Source organism: Carassius carassius, chromosome 49 (assembly GCF_963082965.1).
Source record: "Carassius carassius chromosome 49, fCarCar2.1, whole genome shotgun sequence".
Taxonomy (NCBI): domain Eukaryota; kingdom Metazoa; phylum Chordata; class Actinopteri; order Cypriniformes; family Cyprinidae; genus Carassius; species Carassius carassius.
Window position 1 is genome coordinate 12,750,461 of NC_081803.1, and position 17,142 is coordinate 12,767,602.

Sequence of the window (17,142 nt, forward strand, 5' to 3'; positions counted from 1 at the left end):
GTCATCCCAAACCTCTTTGACTTACTTTCTTCTGCAGAACCAAAAAGATATTTTGAAGTATTTTAGGAACCTCTTTGGCATTGGAGGCATTGGCATTGGAGGCATTGGAGCCTCTAAAATTCCTCTAAAATTCCTCTAAAATATCATCTTTTATGTTCTACAGAAGGAAGTACTCTTGATTGTGCGATGAGTACATTTTTGTTTGAACTACTGTACAGTATATCCCTTTAAAAAAAGCCCCCTCTTTCCAACACAATTTAAATTAGCTTGTTTTGGCATTAAATTATATAATTACAGGTAGAATCCAGCATTCTGTTCAGCGACCATAGCGGTCTCACGTAGGCGTGAATTTGACAATGATCCAAAGCATTGCAGAGGTGTGAGGGATGCATGTTTACCCTCACTGATGGCACAGACAGATTGTGTTTTGGTCCCAGAGGAACCTCAGGAGCGTTAGATGATTTATCCCACTAGCTTGAGGATCCGCATTCATCTCTCACACAGGCAGAAGAGACCCTGAACCGGGGCCAGATAGACTCATGTACTACCCCTCACAGAAAGTGCAACTACATTGGCTTGGGGTCTCCTACTCTGTTAGCACAGACAGAGAAACATAGCCCCACACGATACCATAAAAGAGAAGACTCACCAGTCTGTTGGCAATATGAAAATAAATCTGCAGACAAGAGAAAGGAGAAAACAGTGAGACTTTAAAGAGAGAGTGCATATGAGATTTGTGACTTCTCCAATCATTATGTGTCTCTTTTTGCCCTCCCTCTTTCTCTCTCACCTGCTCTAGACTGAGTGCCGCTTTACTGAGTGTGTGTGTGTATGTGTGTGTGTGTATGTGTGTAGAGAGTGAACAGCATCTCTCTCTCTCTCTCTCTCTCTCTCTCTCTCTCTCTCTTTGACGCTGGGACTGGTGACTCCTTCACAGTGTTTACTCATAATTCATACGGAGAGATTACACTCAGCTACACTATGTTTGCCTCCATTTGGTATGCCAAGAAGCTTGGTCGCAGGCTGCTTCAGAATGCTAGGAAGACTAAAATGCAGAAGGTAGGTGTGGGAGATTTCTATTTACTCTGTGAAGAGTTCATTTAAAAGAATATGACCTTGTTTTTAGTGCTTTCTAATCTGAATTGATTAGCAAAAGGTGAGTTGGAAATGGACATGAGGAAGGAAATGTATTATTGAGTTGTTTCCTGTGTGTGTTTTCATTAAAGTTTGTTAACGCTAAAAAGCAGTTGTGATAATCGTAAAGAAGTTTCTGGAGTGCAAGATTGAGTACTTCCCGTTTTTTTCCTCCCCCAGATCTGATCTTCATCATCATATAGTGGGAGTGACATAATAACGTTTTATCCCATTGTCTGAATTCCAGCTTGCTTTACAAAGCATTAATAATGATCTGCATATAATCCTCTTAACCTGCTGTCTTCCTGTTACCCTTGTGTTTACCATGCTGTACCATCTGTGGAGTAAAGCAGTCTGTCTCCCTCTCTTATTCTCACTCTTTCTCTTCCTCTGTCATCTCTCACAGTCTTGAGATGTTCAGCACCATATCTGATTTGTCCTATAGCCTGCCTTCTTGAATTTTTTACTAGTTTCCTATCATCTGCAAGGGTCCTCAGCACTGTTACACTTTGAAGGGAAGGAAGTGTCTGTGCTTGAACTAGTTTAGGATTTGAATGCAACAGGTTTTATTCTCTTACCTGCCTGATGTGCAAGTGCTCAGTGTTTGAAATTTTTACTGGGGGAATCTCACAAAGTATGTCCAGAGCATATCTATGCCATGTTGCATCCTAAAATGGAAAGAAAAATAAATTCAGTACTGTTCAAAAGTTTGAGGTCAGTAAGAATTTTTTTGAAATTCACTTTCGATGCTCACCAAGGCTGAATATATTTGATAAAAATATACAGTAAAACTGTAATATTGTGAAATACTATTACAAATTAAAAGAAAAACAAAGTTGTCTAAAATGTCATTTATTTTTGTGATGTCAAAGCTAAATTACAGTGACATGATCTTTCAGAAATCATTATGTTATGCTGATGTAGTGCTCATGAAACATTTTTTTATTATCAATGTTGGAAAAGTGTTGTGCTGGGGTTTGTGTGGAAATCATGCTCCTTTTTTTCTGGATTATTTGCTGAATAGAAAGCTCAAAAGAAAAAAAAATGTATTTAATGTATTTATTAGAAATCTGTTATAACATTATGAAGGTCTCTTAAAAAAATAAATAAATAAACTGACCCAAAGCTTTTTAACTTATGAATGCAAGAAAATGAGAACTCAAGAAAATAAAGCTTTTTAAGTGTTTGCATTGTTACACTATTTTTATGACAATTAATGTTATTAATGTAATACCATTTTTTTAATTTGTATTTTTAGTACAGTATTTTCTCAGTCCTCATTCTCAGTGATGTCCATCATATTCTCAATTATTGTAATACAGTAATTAAAATTTGCATAAATGGAAGATATCAGATGCTGTATGCAAATGCTATAGATATATTTTTTAAATAATATATATTTTTCCACATTATATTAAGAGAATCCGTAAGTTTGTTTAATGCTTTATTATCAGGAAAATAAAATAAGTTTTATTTTATATGAATAATGTATAGGCTTTCAGGAGTGACAGGTGGTTATGTATAGGATAAGCGGAAATGAGTTGTGTTAACACTAACGCAGTGTTACATGGATCAGAAATTAGCCAACTGAATTCAGTTTCCTTTTATGTGGTTTGTTCCAAAATACTCTTTCCATCGCAAATGTCATAAGAACTGTAAAGACAGAGGTAATGCATTTTGTAACTGGCTTGTGCTATTGTTATATTCTGTCTCGCACTCTGTACCTGTTTTCGTCTCCAACATATTGAGGTGTCTCTTGTCCTCACTCTAGGAGCAGCAAACCCTAGAATTATTTCAAGTGATGCTGATTCAGACTACAGCCTCTGCATTATTGATAATCCTGCTATAATCTAGACTAGTTTGAACAGACTCCGATTTGACTTGCATCAGCCTACGTTAGGATGTTGACTAGATTTGTTATGTCCAGGGTTTGAACTCCGGCTTAAACCAATCCTGGTGCTGGATTGCATCGCAAATAGTGGATGTTTGCAGTTCCGCTGCAGATTAGGCTACGTGTTTTCTGAGCCAGTCCTGGTGGAGGGATATTTGACAGATGTGGCTTAGTGCCACCACAGGCTCTGCTGTGAACAGTGATAAGTTTAATCACAGGAAGTTAGAGATGTCGCTTGTTTTAATAGGCGGTGATGGTCGAATGTGTCTGTCAGCAAATGGGCTGTACACTCAAAGGCCTTGAGAGGTTCATGTGTTGAGGTTCACTTTGTATTTTGGGAACGGAGATTTGTTTTAAAACATAGTGGTGCTTTACTGTCTACTGCATACATAAACAGCTGCCTTTTAAGGCAGCATTCAAACCAAAATGGAACCTTATAAGTGAATGCTCTACATAGGCAGCAGTTACACAGTGGTACATGGTACACTATTGTGATACTCTCACACAATGCAACTTGTAGTTCTAAAAGACTATTTTTTTAAGGATATGATACATATCACAAGTATGCATACATATTCACACACACACACCCACACACACACACACACATACACGTATATACTGTATATATATATATGAGGGGTGTAACTGTACACTAACATGATGGTTCGTATATACCTCAGTTTTGACATCACAGTTTGGTATGGTTTACTGAACAAATAGCTCTTTCTTTCAATTCAGTTATAATTAGCATTCTCTTAGGGATAACAATTTTAATTGATGTATTTGGCAGACGCTTTTATCCAAAGCGACTTACAGTGCATTCAGGCTATCAATTTTTACCTATCATGTGTTCCCGGGGAATAAGAAATAAGAAACACATCTTATGCACTAAATTAAAGAGATCCCTCTTACTGTACATTACTATAAAGTTACAATTAAAAACAGAGCCCAAAGTTAAATTGAATTGCCATTTATTTTTAAATATAACAATCAGCACTCAACTTCTAAACTTTTACCTTTCTATTTGGTGTTGAAATATTTCATTTACACAGTGGCTGTCATTGTTTCATAACAGATTGATTTAAATATACACTACACAATAAAGACATCGCTAACAGATAAAGTAAAATATAATCAGTATGTAGTCAAAATTTTGCAAAATGCTCTTCTCTTCACTTCATTTCTTTAGCAAACTAATGAGTTGTGGACACTGATGACTTGAATGAGGAAAATTAAATGTTACATCACATTTTGTTCACAGGTTGTTTTATTGACGTCTTTCCGAGGTTGAAACACTGATTGAGTGATAACATGAGATGTTCATTCATCTTCATTGAAGTTCCACTCATGCAGTGGTTAAAACTATGCTGTATTTGTTCGATATACATGACTACCAAACCAAAAGACCCATACCAAAAATGTTCAGTATGAGTACATGCAATACATTTTTTTATATAATTTTTTATATATTCAAATGGAAAACAATTGTTTTAATCTGTAAAAATACTTCACAGTAATAGTATTTCAAAACCACATTAAAAACCACATCTTAAAAACATTTTGCAGTAAACCTTTAGAACAGACAAGTGCTGTCTACGTTTGGGAACAGAGCTGTACAGTAGTGTTGCAGTATAAAGGCAGGATGTTGGATCATTTTAGAGAAGGACTGTAAAACTATTTAGTCCCACATTGTTTATGTCATTGTCTCTCTCTCTCAACCTCTTTTTTAAAATAAGTATTCATTGTTTAAGTGTTCTGTAGAGTTGCAGAGTTAGAAGGACTTAATTAGCACTGCCTCGATGAACATCTGGAGAACATTACAATGGCATTAGCAGACAGAATGGCCACATGATAAAGGACAGCACTAAAAACATCCCTTTTTTTCTTTGTCTTATCGCTCAGAATAGATAAGACTGTATGCATATTCCTATTGTCTGCCACTATACTGTAGTGTTGTGGAATTATTATGGAGTATATATCATCTTTTTTTGCTACAGCTATTGTTTAACCATCAGCAGCCTCCAAGTTCATGCAAATAGTTTCTTTGTTGCAGAGCTGCATATCTTCAAGGACATTTTGGTTGATTGTGAAAAAGAGGGATGGACCTTGAGTGTTGCATTTTGGTTCTGGCCTATAATAAGTTGTTTATATTATCATATTAATGCATTTACATTGCTTTGTCATGACACTTACATTGCAGATTGATTGATGGTTATGTAGATTAGAATTTAATTAATGACTTCATTTGTGAATTTGTTTTCCCCACCTACTTGCCATTAATTACATTAGCAGGAAAAAAATAAGTTTATTTTGCTAATGAATAATGCACAGCAAAACCAGGGACATTTATTAAGAGAGTAAATATGGTCCATTTAGATTTCATGTTGTTTTAATTTTAATTTACTGAATACATAATGCTCTAAATTGGACAGCTCAGATTCATCACTCCATGTCAAGCTGAATGCTTCATTTAACTCTTAATTAGGAGAACAAATTGTGTGACATTTTCTGATTCAGGAGGGGGAATTGCTGCGCATGTCGTGAGATGAATCTGACAGGTGAATTCGGCCGCTCTTCAATCTGAAATAAGACTGTTAATGTTAGGATGGCTTTCACTTACACAAACCATTTCCCCCTGGACTTAAGGCCGGAGCATGTCTCTGTCGGCTAGCAGACAAGCTGTCAGCGACTGACAGTCTATTCCCACAGCGAGAATGCTTGAAGAGGCCAAATGGCAGAAACCGTAACACAGGCTAGAAGATCCAACACTACTACCAACAATATTTTAAGTTGAACTTTTACTAAACAGAACCAGTAATGACCCTTAAAATGACTGTGGTGATATTATGGTATTTCCATAGTAAATGTAAAAAAAAAAAGGTAAATGTACCTCCCTTTACTTTGGTTGCTTTTGACTTTTTATGCTGTTTTTGTTGCCAAAAAGAGTTGAATATTTTTAGTTGCTTTTATTTGATGATTTAAACCGCTGTGTGTTTGTTCTGTTTGTTTGTTTGTAAGATTAATGATGTGAAGTTCCAGTGATGTATTTAGTGGTTAAAAAACAAAAACAAATTCTCATTAGTTGCTCCGCTGGTTTGTAGATCTAAAGGAAAGAATTATATGTGTCATCAAATGGCCCACCATTACCTGGAACAAACCCAGACGTAAGCATATAATTTCATCGTCCTGCAATCTGCACTGTATATTTATTCTTTCCTTGTTTCTAGTCCTGAGATCAGACCATTATAAAGGCTTTAACAGTCCCAGATGAGAGCACACATGTAACCATAGCTTTTTAGCTCACTTTAAGAGTCAAACAGTAATGTCAGACTGCTGGGATACCTGCTTAAATAATGTTATTGTTAAAATACTCTCTCTGCGCAGTTTTAAATTCAGAAATATGAACTGTATAAGCAAATCATTTATAGAATGAGAATTATTTTAATGATTTATTTTTTTAGAATGTTTGTTTTTTGTTTTATTTTTTTAGATAATTCTTCTTCGTCTTATTTTCATTGGATTTTAAAAATTAGTATGATGTTGTTTAAGTGATTATGAAGTATCAGTTTTGCCCACTCAAATGATTGTCCACAACAATTATAATCAAAAGAATGGTATCTCTTATGATGTTCAAAGATCTTTTGATGGCCTTAGATGTTTTCTGAGCAGGTACCTTGATCAGCGCTCAGCACTCTCAGTTTATCCAAAGCGACTTACAGTGCATTCAGTATTTTATTTATTTTTTTTTTTTACAGTACGTATGTGTGTTTCCTGGGAATTTAACCCACAACCTTTTGCGCTGCAAACACAGTTCTCTACCACTGAGCCACTGGAACTATATGAGCTGATGTATGTCTTTGCTCAGACATCATGTCTCCTATTTCAGATCTCTTCATTTTCTTTCCACCCTTTGTCTCTTATACACAATAATATTTGTATTTGATCTGTTCTTCTATCACTTCATGGCTTCTCTCCCTCTGTCTGGATCTCTCTAGGAGGCCTTACAAGATGTGCAGGTTAAAACTTATGTATAATAGATGGAGCTCTCGGCTGAAGGTAACAGATGGGGGGAGTTTGAGTTATGGATTACAAAATGTCATACTGTTGATACGCAGAGCAGGGTGGATATAAACACAGAGGGAGAGAGCTGGGTAAGGATAGGTTTTTGAGATGAGTGTTGGCCCATATCTAGAGTGCCTTGTTTAAGGGTCTGCTTTTCTTTCTTGATCTTTGTGTATGGTAGTCACGGGGCAACCCGATCCATGTTCCTCATCCTTGCCTATCCAGTTTTATCCACTGACCCAATGGGAAAGAGAGACAGACAGAAAGACACAGCGAGACAGGGCTGTTTTTTCTGTAGCTGAACAGGGGGTTGGATAATCCAGTACCACACAATGAATGTGAGAGGAGCAGTTTTGACCAAACTGTCTCAGAGCGAACCCTTTCTTATTAATGCAACACAAACACAAATTTTAACAGACAACACACATTCACACCTATAACATAGACGTCAAAAAAAACACAGCAGCATAGTGTCTGACACAATCATGAAAAAAAACATAGAAGTATCAGAAAAATAATATCTACCATCATGTAAAAGGCTGTTGCTTCAGGAACAGACTTTTGTCCATGTAAGCTGTTAGAAAATAAACCTTCTTACAATACAACATTTTCCACACTCTCAGTTTATTATTTGTCCACCAGTAATAGCCAATAATTCTTTTACTTATTTTCTTCCTTATGTATTTTTAAATTGAATCATTTCCAGCACCTTTATAATGTTCAGTGTCATTCTGTAATAGAAAGGATGCTGATGTATAGTTGTAGTTTTTGAAAAATTGAAATAATTTCCAAACATGGTAAATGGTTTAACTTTTTGTTTCCACTATCACGTTATGGAACATCTAATAATGACATTTTTATGATGCATTTTCCTAGTTTAAGATTGAAATCTAAGTCAAGGGTAAAACTATAATATTTAATCTTAATAAAAAATAAAATAAAAGCTTGAAGTTGAAGAAACATTAATTGTCTATATGCATGCTAGTATTTACAGTAGATTTGTATACAGCACAGCCACATCCCTTGATGGAATCATATGCTGTATGTCTCATTGCATTTCTTTTTCGCCCCTTCAGACCAGGCTGCAATTGATATAATTATCAAGAAGCTGTCAGACCATTTTCTTTGCGAACCTGATTAGCCGCTTGTCCTCATTAAGCAACATTTTGTGCTGTAATCAGAGAAATAACACATTTAACCTGTCTATTCTGGGATCTCCCATCATCCCTATTTGTCTGATTTGGCAGCATGGAGCCCAGGACATGGTTAATTGCTGTTTTTGCGTTTAATTTTCCTTTCACACTCATAATCCTGTAATGCACATTTAAGCCTGCTGTGGCATTCCCAGTGTGGTGAATTTAAGTTTTGCTCGTGTCTGCGACTGATAAACATCACTGTGTATGGATTTGTGTTTGTCGGCTCCATTATTGATTGGCTGTAATCTGGCAATGGGCACTCAGTGGACTGATGTTCCCCTAGGCTTTAATTATACCCCCATGTGATTTGCATCTCAGTGCTGCCCCTCGCTAATCTCATCTCATCTACCTCCCTCTGCCACCCCATCACCCCCTGATTTATTGAGTTTGTGTCACTCTCTGTGAACTTTTTTCTCCCTACCAAACCCTGAAAAAAGTCCAACTAAACTTCGGTTAGCCTAGCCTACCATTGCACAGAACACGGCCAAAAGGATCCATCTCAGCCATTCCACTCACATACGCCATCCCCCGATGGAAGGGAATACTCATTCAAGGATGAACAGACTTCATGCTGTCTTCTCGAGCAGCACAATGATTTGTTTAAGAGTTAACGCCTGTCTAAGCCTGGAGTTCTAAACGTCCTAACATCCAAAGCTGCTGGATTTGGCTTCTGATATTTGACCGACTTTCAGTTTTTTTAAGAATCAATGGATTAGTTTGTTTATTAGCCAAAAGCACTGAAAAGTCAATAATCTTTTTTTTTTTTTTTTGACTCCACTGTGCTGTGGATGTGTACATTGTATTGGTGTTAGGGTGACCCTGTTGTGAAGCTGATTGGGTGCCTTCGAAATGCTTTGACAGAGGCTTTTGTGGAAGTCTGCGCATTGTCCAGCTTTGCTGGGCGAACTGCCATACACCATGAGCTACATGTTGACAAATAATGGCCTTTTTCGGGAGAAGTTCCACCGAGGAAGCGTGCCCAACCTTCTTTCCCCTCCTCAAACTGAATCCTTACGACCGCTGCACAAACGTCTCAGCGTTGAGGCCTTGAAGAGCAAAGCTCCCGACTTGGGGCCGATTAAATGGCCGTCGCTCATCACCGTCTGTAAATGGAAGCAAAATTTGACTGAGAGACTTCTGAAGAGCCACCGAAGGAGTTGCAGTCAGGTTAGCAGCTCTTTATTCAGTTTAAGTTTAAAACAAGTAGACCAGCATTTCATAACCAAATCTTTTAGACAGGGTTTCCCAGGAAATAAAAGATTAAATGTTTTTCAAAACCAGTCTACTTAGGAGGTATAATTGTTCACAGTTCTCCATTTATCCTTTTAACCGCCTTCTTGCTTTGGTTAGGTAATGCTATTTTAAATTCTCTGTGGTGGATTTAGCCACTATTCCAGTTTTTATTGAACCATTGAACTTGTTTCATAATTTCTGAAGTTGATTACACAGGCCTGGCTCTCGACCAAATGCATTCCGTGCATTAGCCTTTGAAACATCAAGCACTGACGCTGCCAGCACTCAGAGACTTATTCCAGTGGAAAAGAGACTAATGAAACTAATCAATGTAAGAGCTGTCTTCTGTCTTTAGAAGAACGCCAGAGGTGTTAAAACAATTTAAGGTTGGATGTGCAGCCTGAAGCCATATTTTAGACAGAAAATGCTCAGTAAATGCAATGCTGTGTAGACATTGAGAGGTTTATGTATGTTAGGCTAGATGTGCTAACGCAAGCCTCACTCTTAAAATTCTTGCAGTTTTGGGGTATTATCGTTTTTCAAAGGCAGTCCAATCAAAAAAAAAAAAAAAAAAAATCCCATAGACTTGCACTGAAGAAGGCACTGAGCTGAGGGAAGGGGTTCTTTTGACTTGTGCCATCAAGTAACACCCTAGCAACCTCATAATAACGCACTAAAAATACTCTTATTTTGGCAACTGCATTGCAACAGTTCAAGTTCAAGTGCCTGCATTTATTTTTCAGAGCACAAACTTGAGTTGATATACTGTAAATAAAGTATAGTTGAGGTACAAGTTGACGAGATGGAAAGGATAAGAGGACATTAAGAGGAGTTGAAACTTTCTTTTAGTGAACACTAATGGTGATTATTTTGGTGCTGATGGTGCTGAACACAATAGGGTTCAGGGAATCTCTTCTTGAATCCAACAAAAAGCTATTTCTCCAAAGTAAGTCTTGGCACTGCTTTTGTATCTGCAGAGATAACCTCATTACCCCTTGCATTAAATTATAATCAGTACACTGTTTAAATTTCCAATCTTTAATATTTAGTGTTTTGCCTGTTATCAAGCTCATTTGGAATCTCCATAATAATATCAGTAATATATTTCAAATCAGTAATAATAAAAACAATAAATCTGACAGCAATGGCACAGTGTTATTTTACTATTATTATTTATATACTATTGTTGCTTTTATTAATATTTAGAAAAATACATTTTATATTTTGATTCAAATTTTAGTTTGTTTTGTTAATTTTGTCATTTGCTTTGTTGATTTTATTATTTTCTCATATTTATTTTTTTTTGTTTTAATTATTTTAATTTATTTTAGTTTGTTTCTAAGGCAACATTTTCTGAGGTTTTTATCATGTAGTGCTTTTATTTTAATTAATATTAATTTCAATTAACAAAAACAAAAATCATGTTAATTTTTTAAATAGTTCAGCAATGTGCATGAGCTTTGTAGACAAGACTCTTATGACTAAGTGTTTAGCATTCGTTTAATACTGACCAAAGTTTGTCACTTCAGTTGATGATTGTCATACTCTGTCAAACTTTATAATAATTGCTGAGTTAAACCAGCAGTGTAAACACGCACACACTCTGTGGCAGTATCATTGCCTTTAATGGGCATGAACTGACTATGTGCTGCAGTTGGCAAATGACTGTACCATCATTCCTCACTCTCAGTTCCGAGACAGAGCGGCTGTATAACAGTTTCATTTGCTCATCCTGTAACATTACTTTGCCAGTGAGTAAAATCATTCACTTTTCATCTGAAATAGACACAATGCTTTCAGCAGAGATGCTTGTTTGATCCATCACACAGGAGCTATAGAGAGAATGGATTTTTTTTTAATCAGTGCCAAGATCAATCTGTGGGTCTGGACTAAGTTTGTAGCAACTGGTCCAATCTCAAATTCTAACCACAAGCCCCACCTTGTGGTAGTAAAAATGAACTACAGCAACAGCACACAAGGGACAACCAGATCAATCAGACCCCCCCCCCCCCCCCCCCCCCACACACACACCTTCCTGCTATAGTAATAAAATTACATAATGCTCTATTTGATGATAAAAAAAAGTTCTGAGGTAATATGTAAAGCTCTTTCAGTGTTTATTTTCCTTAAAAGCCTATTCCTAATGCCTACAGTAGCTGGTTGCCTGTCAGACTGTACAGTATTTTGACTTTCTCAGCATATGGTCATCCTCTCTCTAAGGAAAGATGGGCTCTGGACCACAATGGCTTTCACTGAAGCAATACATGACCTGTCACACACTGACAGGGTGAATCAACCACTTAAACTCTGCCCTGTAACGTGGGTTTTATATATATATATATATTTTTTTTGTGAATCTTGTAAGTCTTAAAGAGTGGGAGTTCTTGTCTCATCGTGTGTATGTGTGTGTGTGTGTATTTACCATTTGAGAGCAGTGGCAAATACTGTAAGATTGGGAAGGAGAGAAGAGAGTCTTTCAGTTCCTGTGAGAACTAAGACACGTGGTAGCCTGAGTACTTCTCTTGTATTAAGAGCCGCATGAGAGAGGGAGCCTTTAATTAGAATCCCGATCCCAGACACTCCCAGTGCCTGTAGTGTGTATTATTAGCTAGTATTTTGTCATTCATTGTGCTGCTTGAATAGCACCAACTTCCTGCTTTCATACATACAGTACACAATGTCCAAAATGAACCTTTTGCCAAATGCAGAATGCAAGTTGGCTTTGGTGAGCAAATGGAAAAGTGGAAATACTTGGCATTTAGCCGATATCTTTATTACAGTAGGAACTGCAACATGACGTGGTTTGAATTGATTGTTAGAACGATAGTCTAAACCTCACAGGTGACAATAAGCGTTCATGCGCTGTTTTTTTCAGTGTGTATTATATATTCAGCAATTTCTGTGTTAATACTACAACCACATACATGTAGGAGCCATGTTCTCTCACCCTTGTGAGTGTAGCTGATTGAGTGGGCACTGCGACGTGTGAATGTCAGGGTTGACCACCTGTCACTTGATGGTCTGTCTGTTGAAAGGTGGGAAAATTAATTTGACAGCATTATGACATTTTCAGCAGTATTATACATGGGTTTATCTCGGTGATGTGGAATCACAGCTTGCTGGCATCCATGACTAGCATTTGCCATTGACACATGGCATACAACTCACACACTGAAATATGATGGAAAATTTGCCATTGACACATGGCATAAAACACACACACACACACACACACACATCCTGAGGCTGTCATCATTTCAAACATTGACAGTGATAAGTGGTGTTTGTCATCATGGTAAAAGTGTGATAGAAATGCACAACACTTTTGGGAATTAGAAACGGCTGACATTTTCTCACTGGATGATTTAGCGACTTTTTAACTGACTTCTCTCACAAATTTCAAGTATACATTATTCATGCATTATAATTATATCCTAATTATCCTAATTATAATTCTGTCCTCCAATTGGCCTTGTTAGCAAAAGAATACTAGTTTACTATTTACAGAGTATTTTTAACCATTGCATCAACATATTGCATGTGAATGGAATCCAATTATCATCTATAAACAAAATAGTTTATTTAGCATTTTCAATAAAGAAAAAAAAAGTATTGTTTTGGTAGCCTGATGCCTCCTATTTGACTGCAGTGGAGGTTTTCCATGAGTAATGACTTAATTTCATTCACTTGGCTTTAGAGGTCATGCAATATGATTCATCTAGAGGCATTTACCATAATCCCTTTACCATACATTCACGTCCTGTTCAATCCCATTAGTAGAGCTTGATGGTGTTTGTGTGCCCTGTAGGTGGGATATAAAATGTTACAAGAATTTAATTGGAATGGGCAAGGAGAGAAATCTGCTTAATTGTAGGATCAGATGAATTGAACGCTCCATAGGGATTGCTAATTATACAAAATACTGTATGATTAACTGGCATTTAGACACTTAGAATGCCTACACAGCCACACATTCTGAACAAATCACTAAAGCCTTCATGATCAACCTTCAGTGTGTTTTATTCATTTTCATCTAAACTCACCCCCAGATGAGAGATACTTTGTGAGGGAGGATTACTACATCAGAAAGAATAACCCAACAGTTAAAAGACTGAATCTTAAACAAGTATTAAGCACTGGGAATGCTTCTTTGAAGATACATTTGCTTTGTGTGTGTGTGTGTGTGTGTGTGTGTGTGTGTGTGTGTGTGTGTGTGTGTGTGTGTGTGTGTGTGTGTGTGTGTGTGTGTGTTTCTTGTGTTGCACTGTGTGCTAGTAGCCAGTAGGTGGGGTTACTGTACACAGGTTGAGCAGACAGTCAGCACAGCACTCTGGGACTGATTTCTGGTGTAGCTGGATGGTTTAACCTAAGAAGTTAAGCATCAGTTGCTGAGCATAAAGCCCCTTGTTTTGATTAAATATGACTAGTTTGGTTATAAATAGAAATCTTATTGAATTAATGAGACTGAGTGATCCACAAGCTACAGGCTATGTCTCTGCTGTTCCATGCACAGTTTTGTGTCTGCTGCTGAATTATGGATTTCAAAATGTCATTTATTCATTTACTTTTGTTTAGTACATTCTTAAAATGCAAATAACAGGCAATTTTTTAAAGAATAATAATCATATTCATAATAATATTATTTATACATTATTTCAAATGGAGTTGTACCTTTAAAGTTGTTGCTGAAAAATAGTTTAAATTTAGTAAATAATAATTTATAAATAATAATATTGTATATTGTATAAATAATAATAGACATTTTAAATGTGTGTGTGTTATTTTATTACGAATAATGATAATTAAATGGTAATACAATATAAGCTTCAGTAACAGCAACTTCAATAGTTTATGATTAGAATTTTTTTTACAAATATTTATTTTCTTTCTTTAGTAAAATAACATAAATCATTTAAAATTATTTTTTATTCAGTTTAATTATAATCCACACTTTAGTTTAGTGACCAATTCTAACTATTAACTAGTTGCTTATTAGCATGCCTATTATTAACATATTGGCTGTTTATTAGTTATTATAAAGCACATATTCTGCATGATCATATTCTACCTCCCTAATCCTAAACCACACCTAATCTTAACAACCACCTTTCTAACTAGTAATTAGGAATGTATTGAGGCAAAAGTCATGGTTATTTTATAGTTACCATAGTCATAGTTAGTTAATATTGAAAATCGGTCCACAAACTAAAGGCTGACCACACTTTGCTGCATAGTCTGTTGGGGAATGTTCTGCTGTTAGTCCACAACATTCCAAGCTCTGAAAAAGTCTGCATTGCAGACACAAAGGTGGTGCTCGCGAGCACCCTTCTGAGACTGAAGTGACAAATGGGATGCTCCATGTTCTTGTCGACTTCACTGACGTACATAAGGAAATGCCATAGGACTGCAGGTCCACATCAAGTGTGCTATTTGGGACAGGGCCATTAATATGCCTGTTTACTGCATTGCTTGGAAATCTTGAAAAACTAATTAAAACTAACTAAAAGAATTAGACTAATTAACTCTGTTGTTGTTTGATTATTATATATGATTATAACATTTTATTGAACATTGTATTTTTTTTTTATAATATTGCCACTGGTTTATTAGAGGCAGTAAATGACTGTTCTAGTGATTTTTCAAATACTAAGGTATTAGAACACATATTACTTCAATTTGTACTTTTTATGCTTTTTTGTCTGCCTTCAGGCTCGGTGGCTTATGTCTCTGCATAGCTGCAAACGTTTTGTGTACTTTTGAGCATGCTGCAAGAGATAATTTGAATGATTTTATCATGTTGAAAAAGTGAATCTGTCAGTTAGACATCTGTCTGTCTGTTTGGGGGGTTTGGGGTTAAGGCAGCTCAGTCCCCAGCTGTTCAGGGTTTGATTGCTTCTGTCTTGAGCAGAGATACTGTTCAGATTTACCGCCAGTTAAATCATCAATTGATAGAGCTTTCTCAAATACACACACAAACACACCCGTCTACCTTTCTTTCTTCTCTTATTCCCTCTTGTGCTCCCTCTCTAGCTGTCTTCTGTTGTTCCTTAACTAGAACATGCCTAGTGTCTACAAGTAGCCAGCTTCTCTCTCACACACACACACACACATACTCTCTCTCTCTCTCTCTCTCTCTCTCTCTCTCTCTCTCTCTCTCTCTCGCTCTCTCTCTCTCTCTCTCTCTCTCTCTCTCTCTCTCTCTCTCTCTCTCTCTCTCTCTCTCTCTCTCTGACGCGCACACACACACACACACACACAGAGCCCTCTCACTGGCTCTCTCACTGTTGAGAGCACACTGCTCCGATACCGCCCAGAGGAGTACTGCTCACCACAGCTGCGTCCTCTGAATGCAAACCCAGAGACAGGGAGGTGAAACACACAGGGTGAGAGGAGGAGAGGAACGCACATTTGGGATGATGGCTTACCTGAGCAAGCAGCAGAGCTGCTGTGTGGACATGCACGGCCGTGTGGGAGATCGTGGAGGGGGCGAGGCTCCCTGCTCTCGCAGCTGGCATCATGAACCTCAGCACGGATACAACTACCAGCCCTCGCCCTCTCCATCCATGTCCACCCTGCCCCGTCAAAGGGCCAAACTCACAGCTTCACACTCCGAGACCTCCTGGAGGAGTCCCAGCCACGGCGCACTCCGAGTCAAAGGAGGGAGCTGCGATCTGTGGACGGAGTGTGGCTGCCATCCTCACAACTGGCACGAGCCATACCAGGTAACCGCTGCACTCTGGGCTCGGTACCAGGGGCGCGAGGGGCAGGTGCATGATGGGTAGTCAAATATGAGAGCTAGAAGTAAGAAGTGAGAAAAGGGAATGCAAAAACAAATTAAAAATCATGGACAATTCATAGAATTAAATTTTGGGGTCAGTGTTTTTTTTTTATTATTAATGCAGCATAACTGTTTTCAACATTGATAATGATAAGAAATATTTCTTGAACTATGGCATAATAGAATGATTTCACAAGGATCATGTGACACTGAAGACTGGAGTAATGGCTGCTTTCCACCACAGGGATAAATTACATTTTATAATATAGTAAATTTAAAACAGTAAAATTTGAAACTTTAATAAAAAAAATAAAAAAAATTCAAATAAATTGCAGCCTTGAGCATAAGATACTTTTGTATGTCAAAAACATTAAGATATCTTAAAGACTATTGTACTTTTGAATGATGATGGTTGTTTAACATTTAGTTGAATGGTTGATGTATATGTTGCCGTAGGTGTTCTCCTAAGTGCGTTTTGCTCTTCTGTAAGCATGTATTACCACTGGGGTCCCTGTTCTGACATGCTTGTTGTTCTTGTCGCTGGATGTGCTGATATAACTTTGTATCGCATGAACAGTTCTACACAACATGGCTCTCAAATCACAAATACTACAGCAGTGATGATAACGTAATCTGTTCGGGAGTGAGAGAGATCCAGCTAAACGCCCTAGATCAGGCCAATGCATCACACCCCAGAGTGCACTAACACAGCTGGATGCTGCACTCCAAATACCCTCTGTGTGTGTGTGTGTGTGTGTGTGTGTGTGTGTGTATGCGCACACTCTCCTCTTGCATTATCTGCATTATATCTCCTCTTGCATTATATTGCATTAACTCCAGGATTA

At 37.3% G+C, this 17,142-nt stretch overlaps 1 protein-coding gene across 34 annotated transcripts in view; it reads left to right on the forward strand.

Annotated features, from left to right (window-relative positions):
- LOC132132047 (disks large homolog 2) overlaps positions 1-17,142 on the forward strand; it is a 220,222-nt gene that overhangs the window by 132,874 nt on the left and 70,206 nt on the right. Inside the window, exon 1 of one of the 34 annotated variants that reach the window (XM_059544249.1) lies at positions 924-1,059. The exons of 31 other annotated variants lie outside the window; for them this stretch is intronic. In XM_059544249.1, coding sequence (XP_059400232.1) covers positions 982-1,059 — 78 coding nt within the window. In that variant the 5' untranslated portion in view covers positions 924-981. Of the gene's footprint in view, positions 1-923; positions 1,060-15,843; positions 16,242-17,142 lie in introns of those variants that run through there. 2 more of the 34 variants (XM_059544253.1, XM_059544243.1) reach the window with 2 other exon arrangements.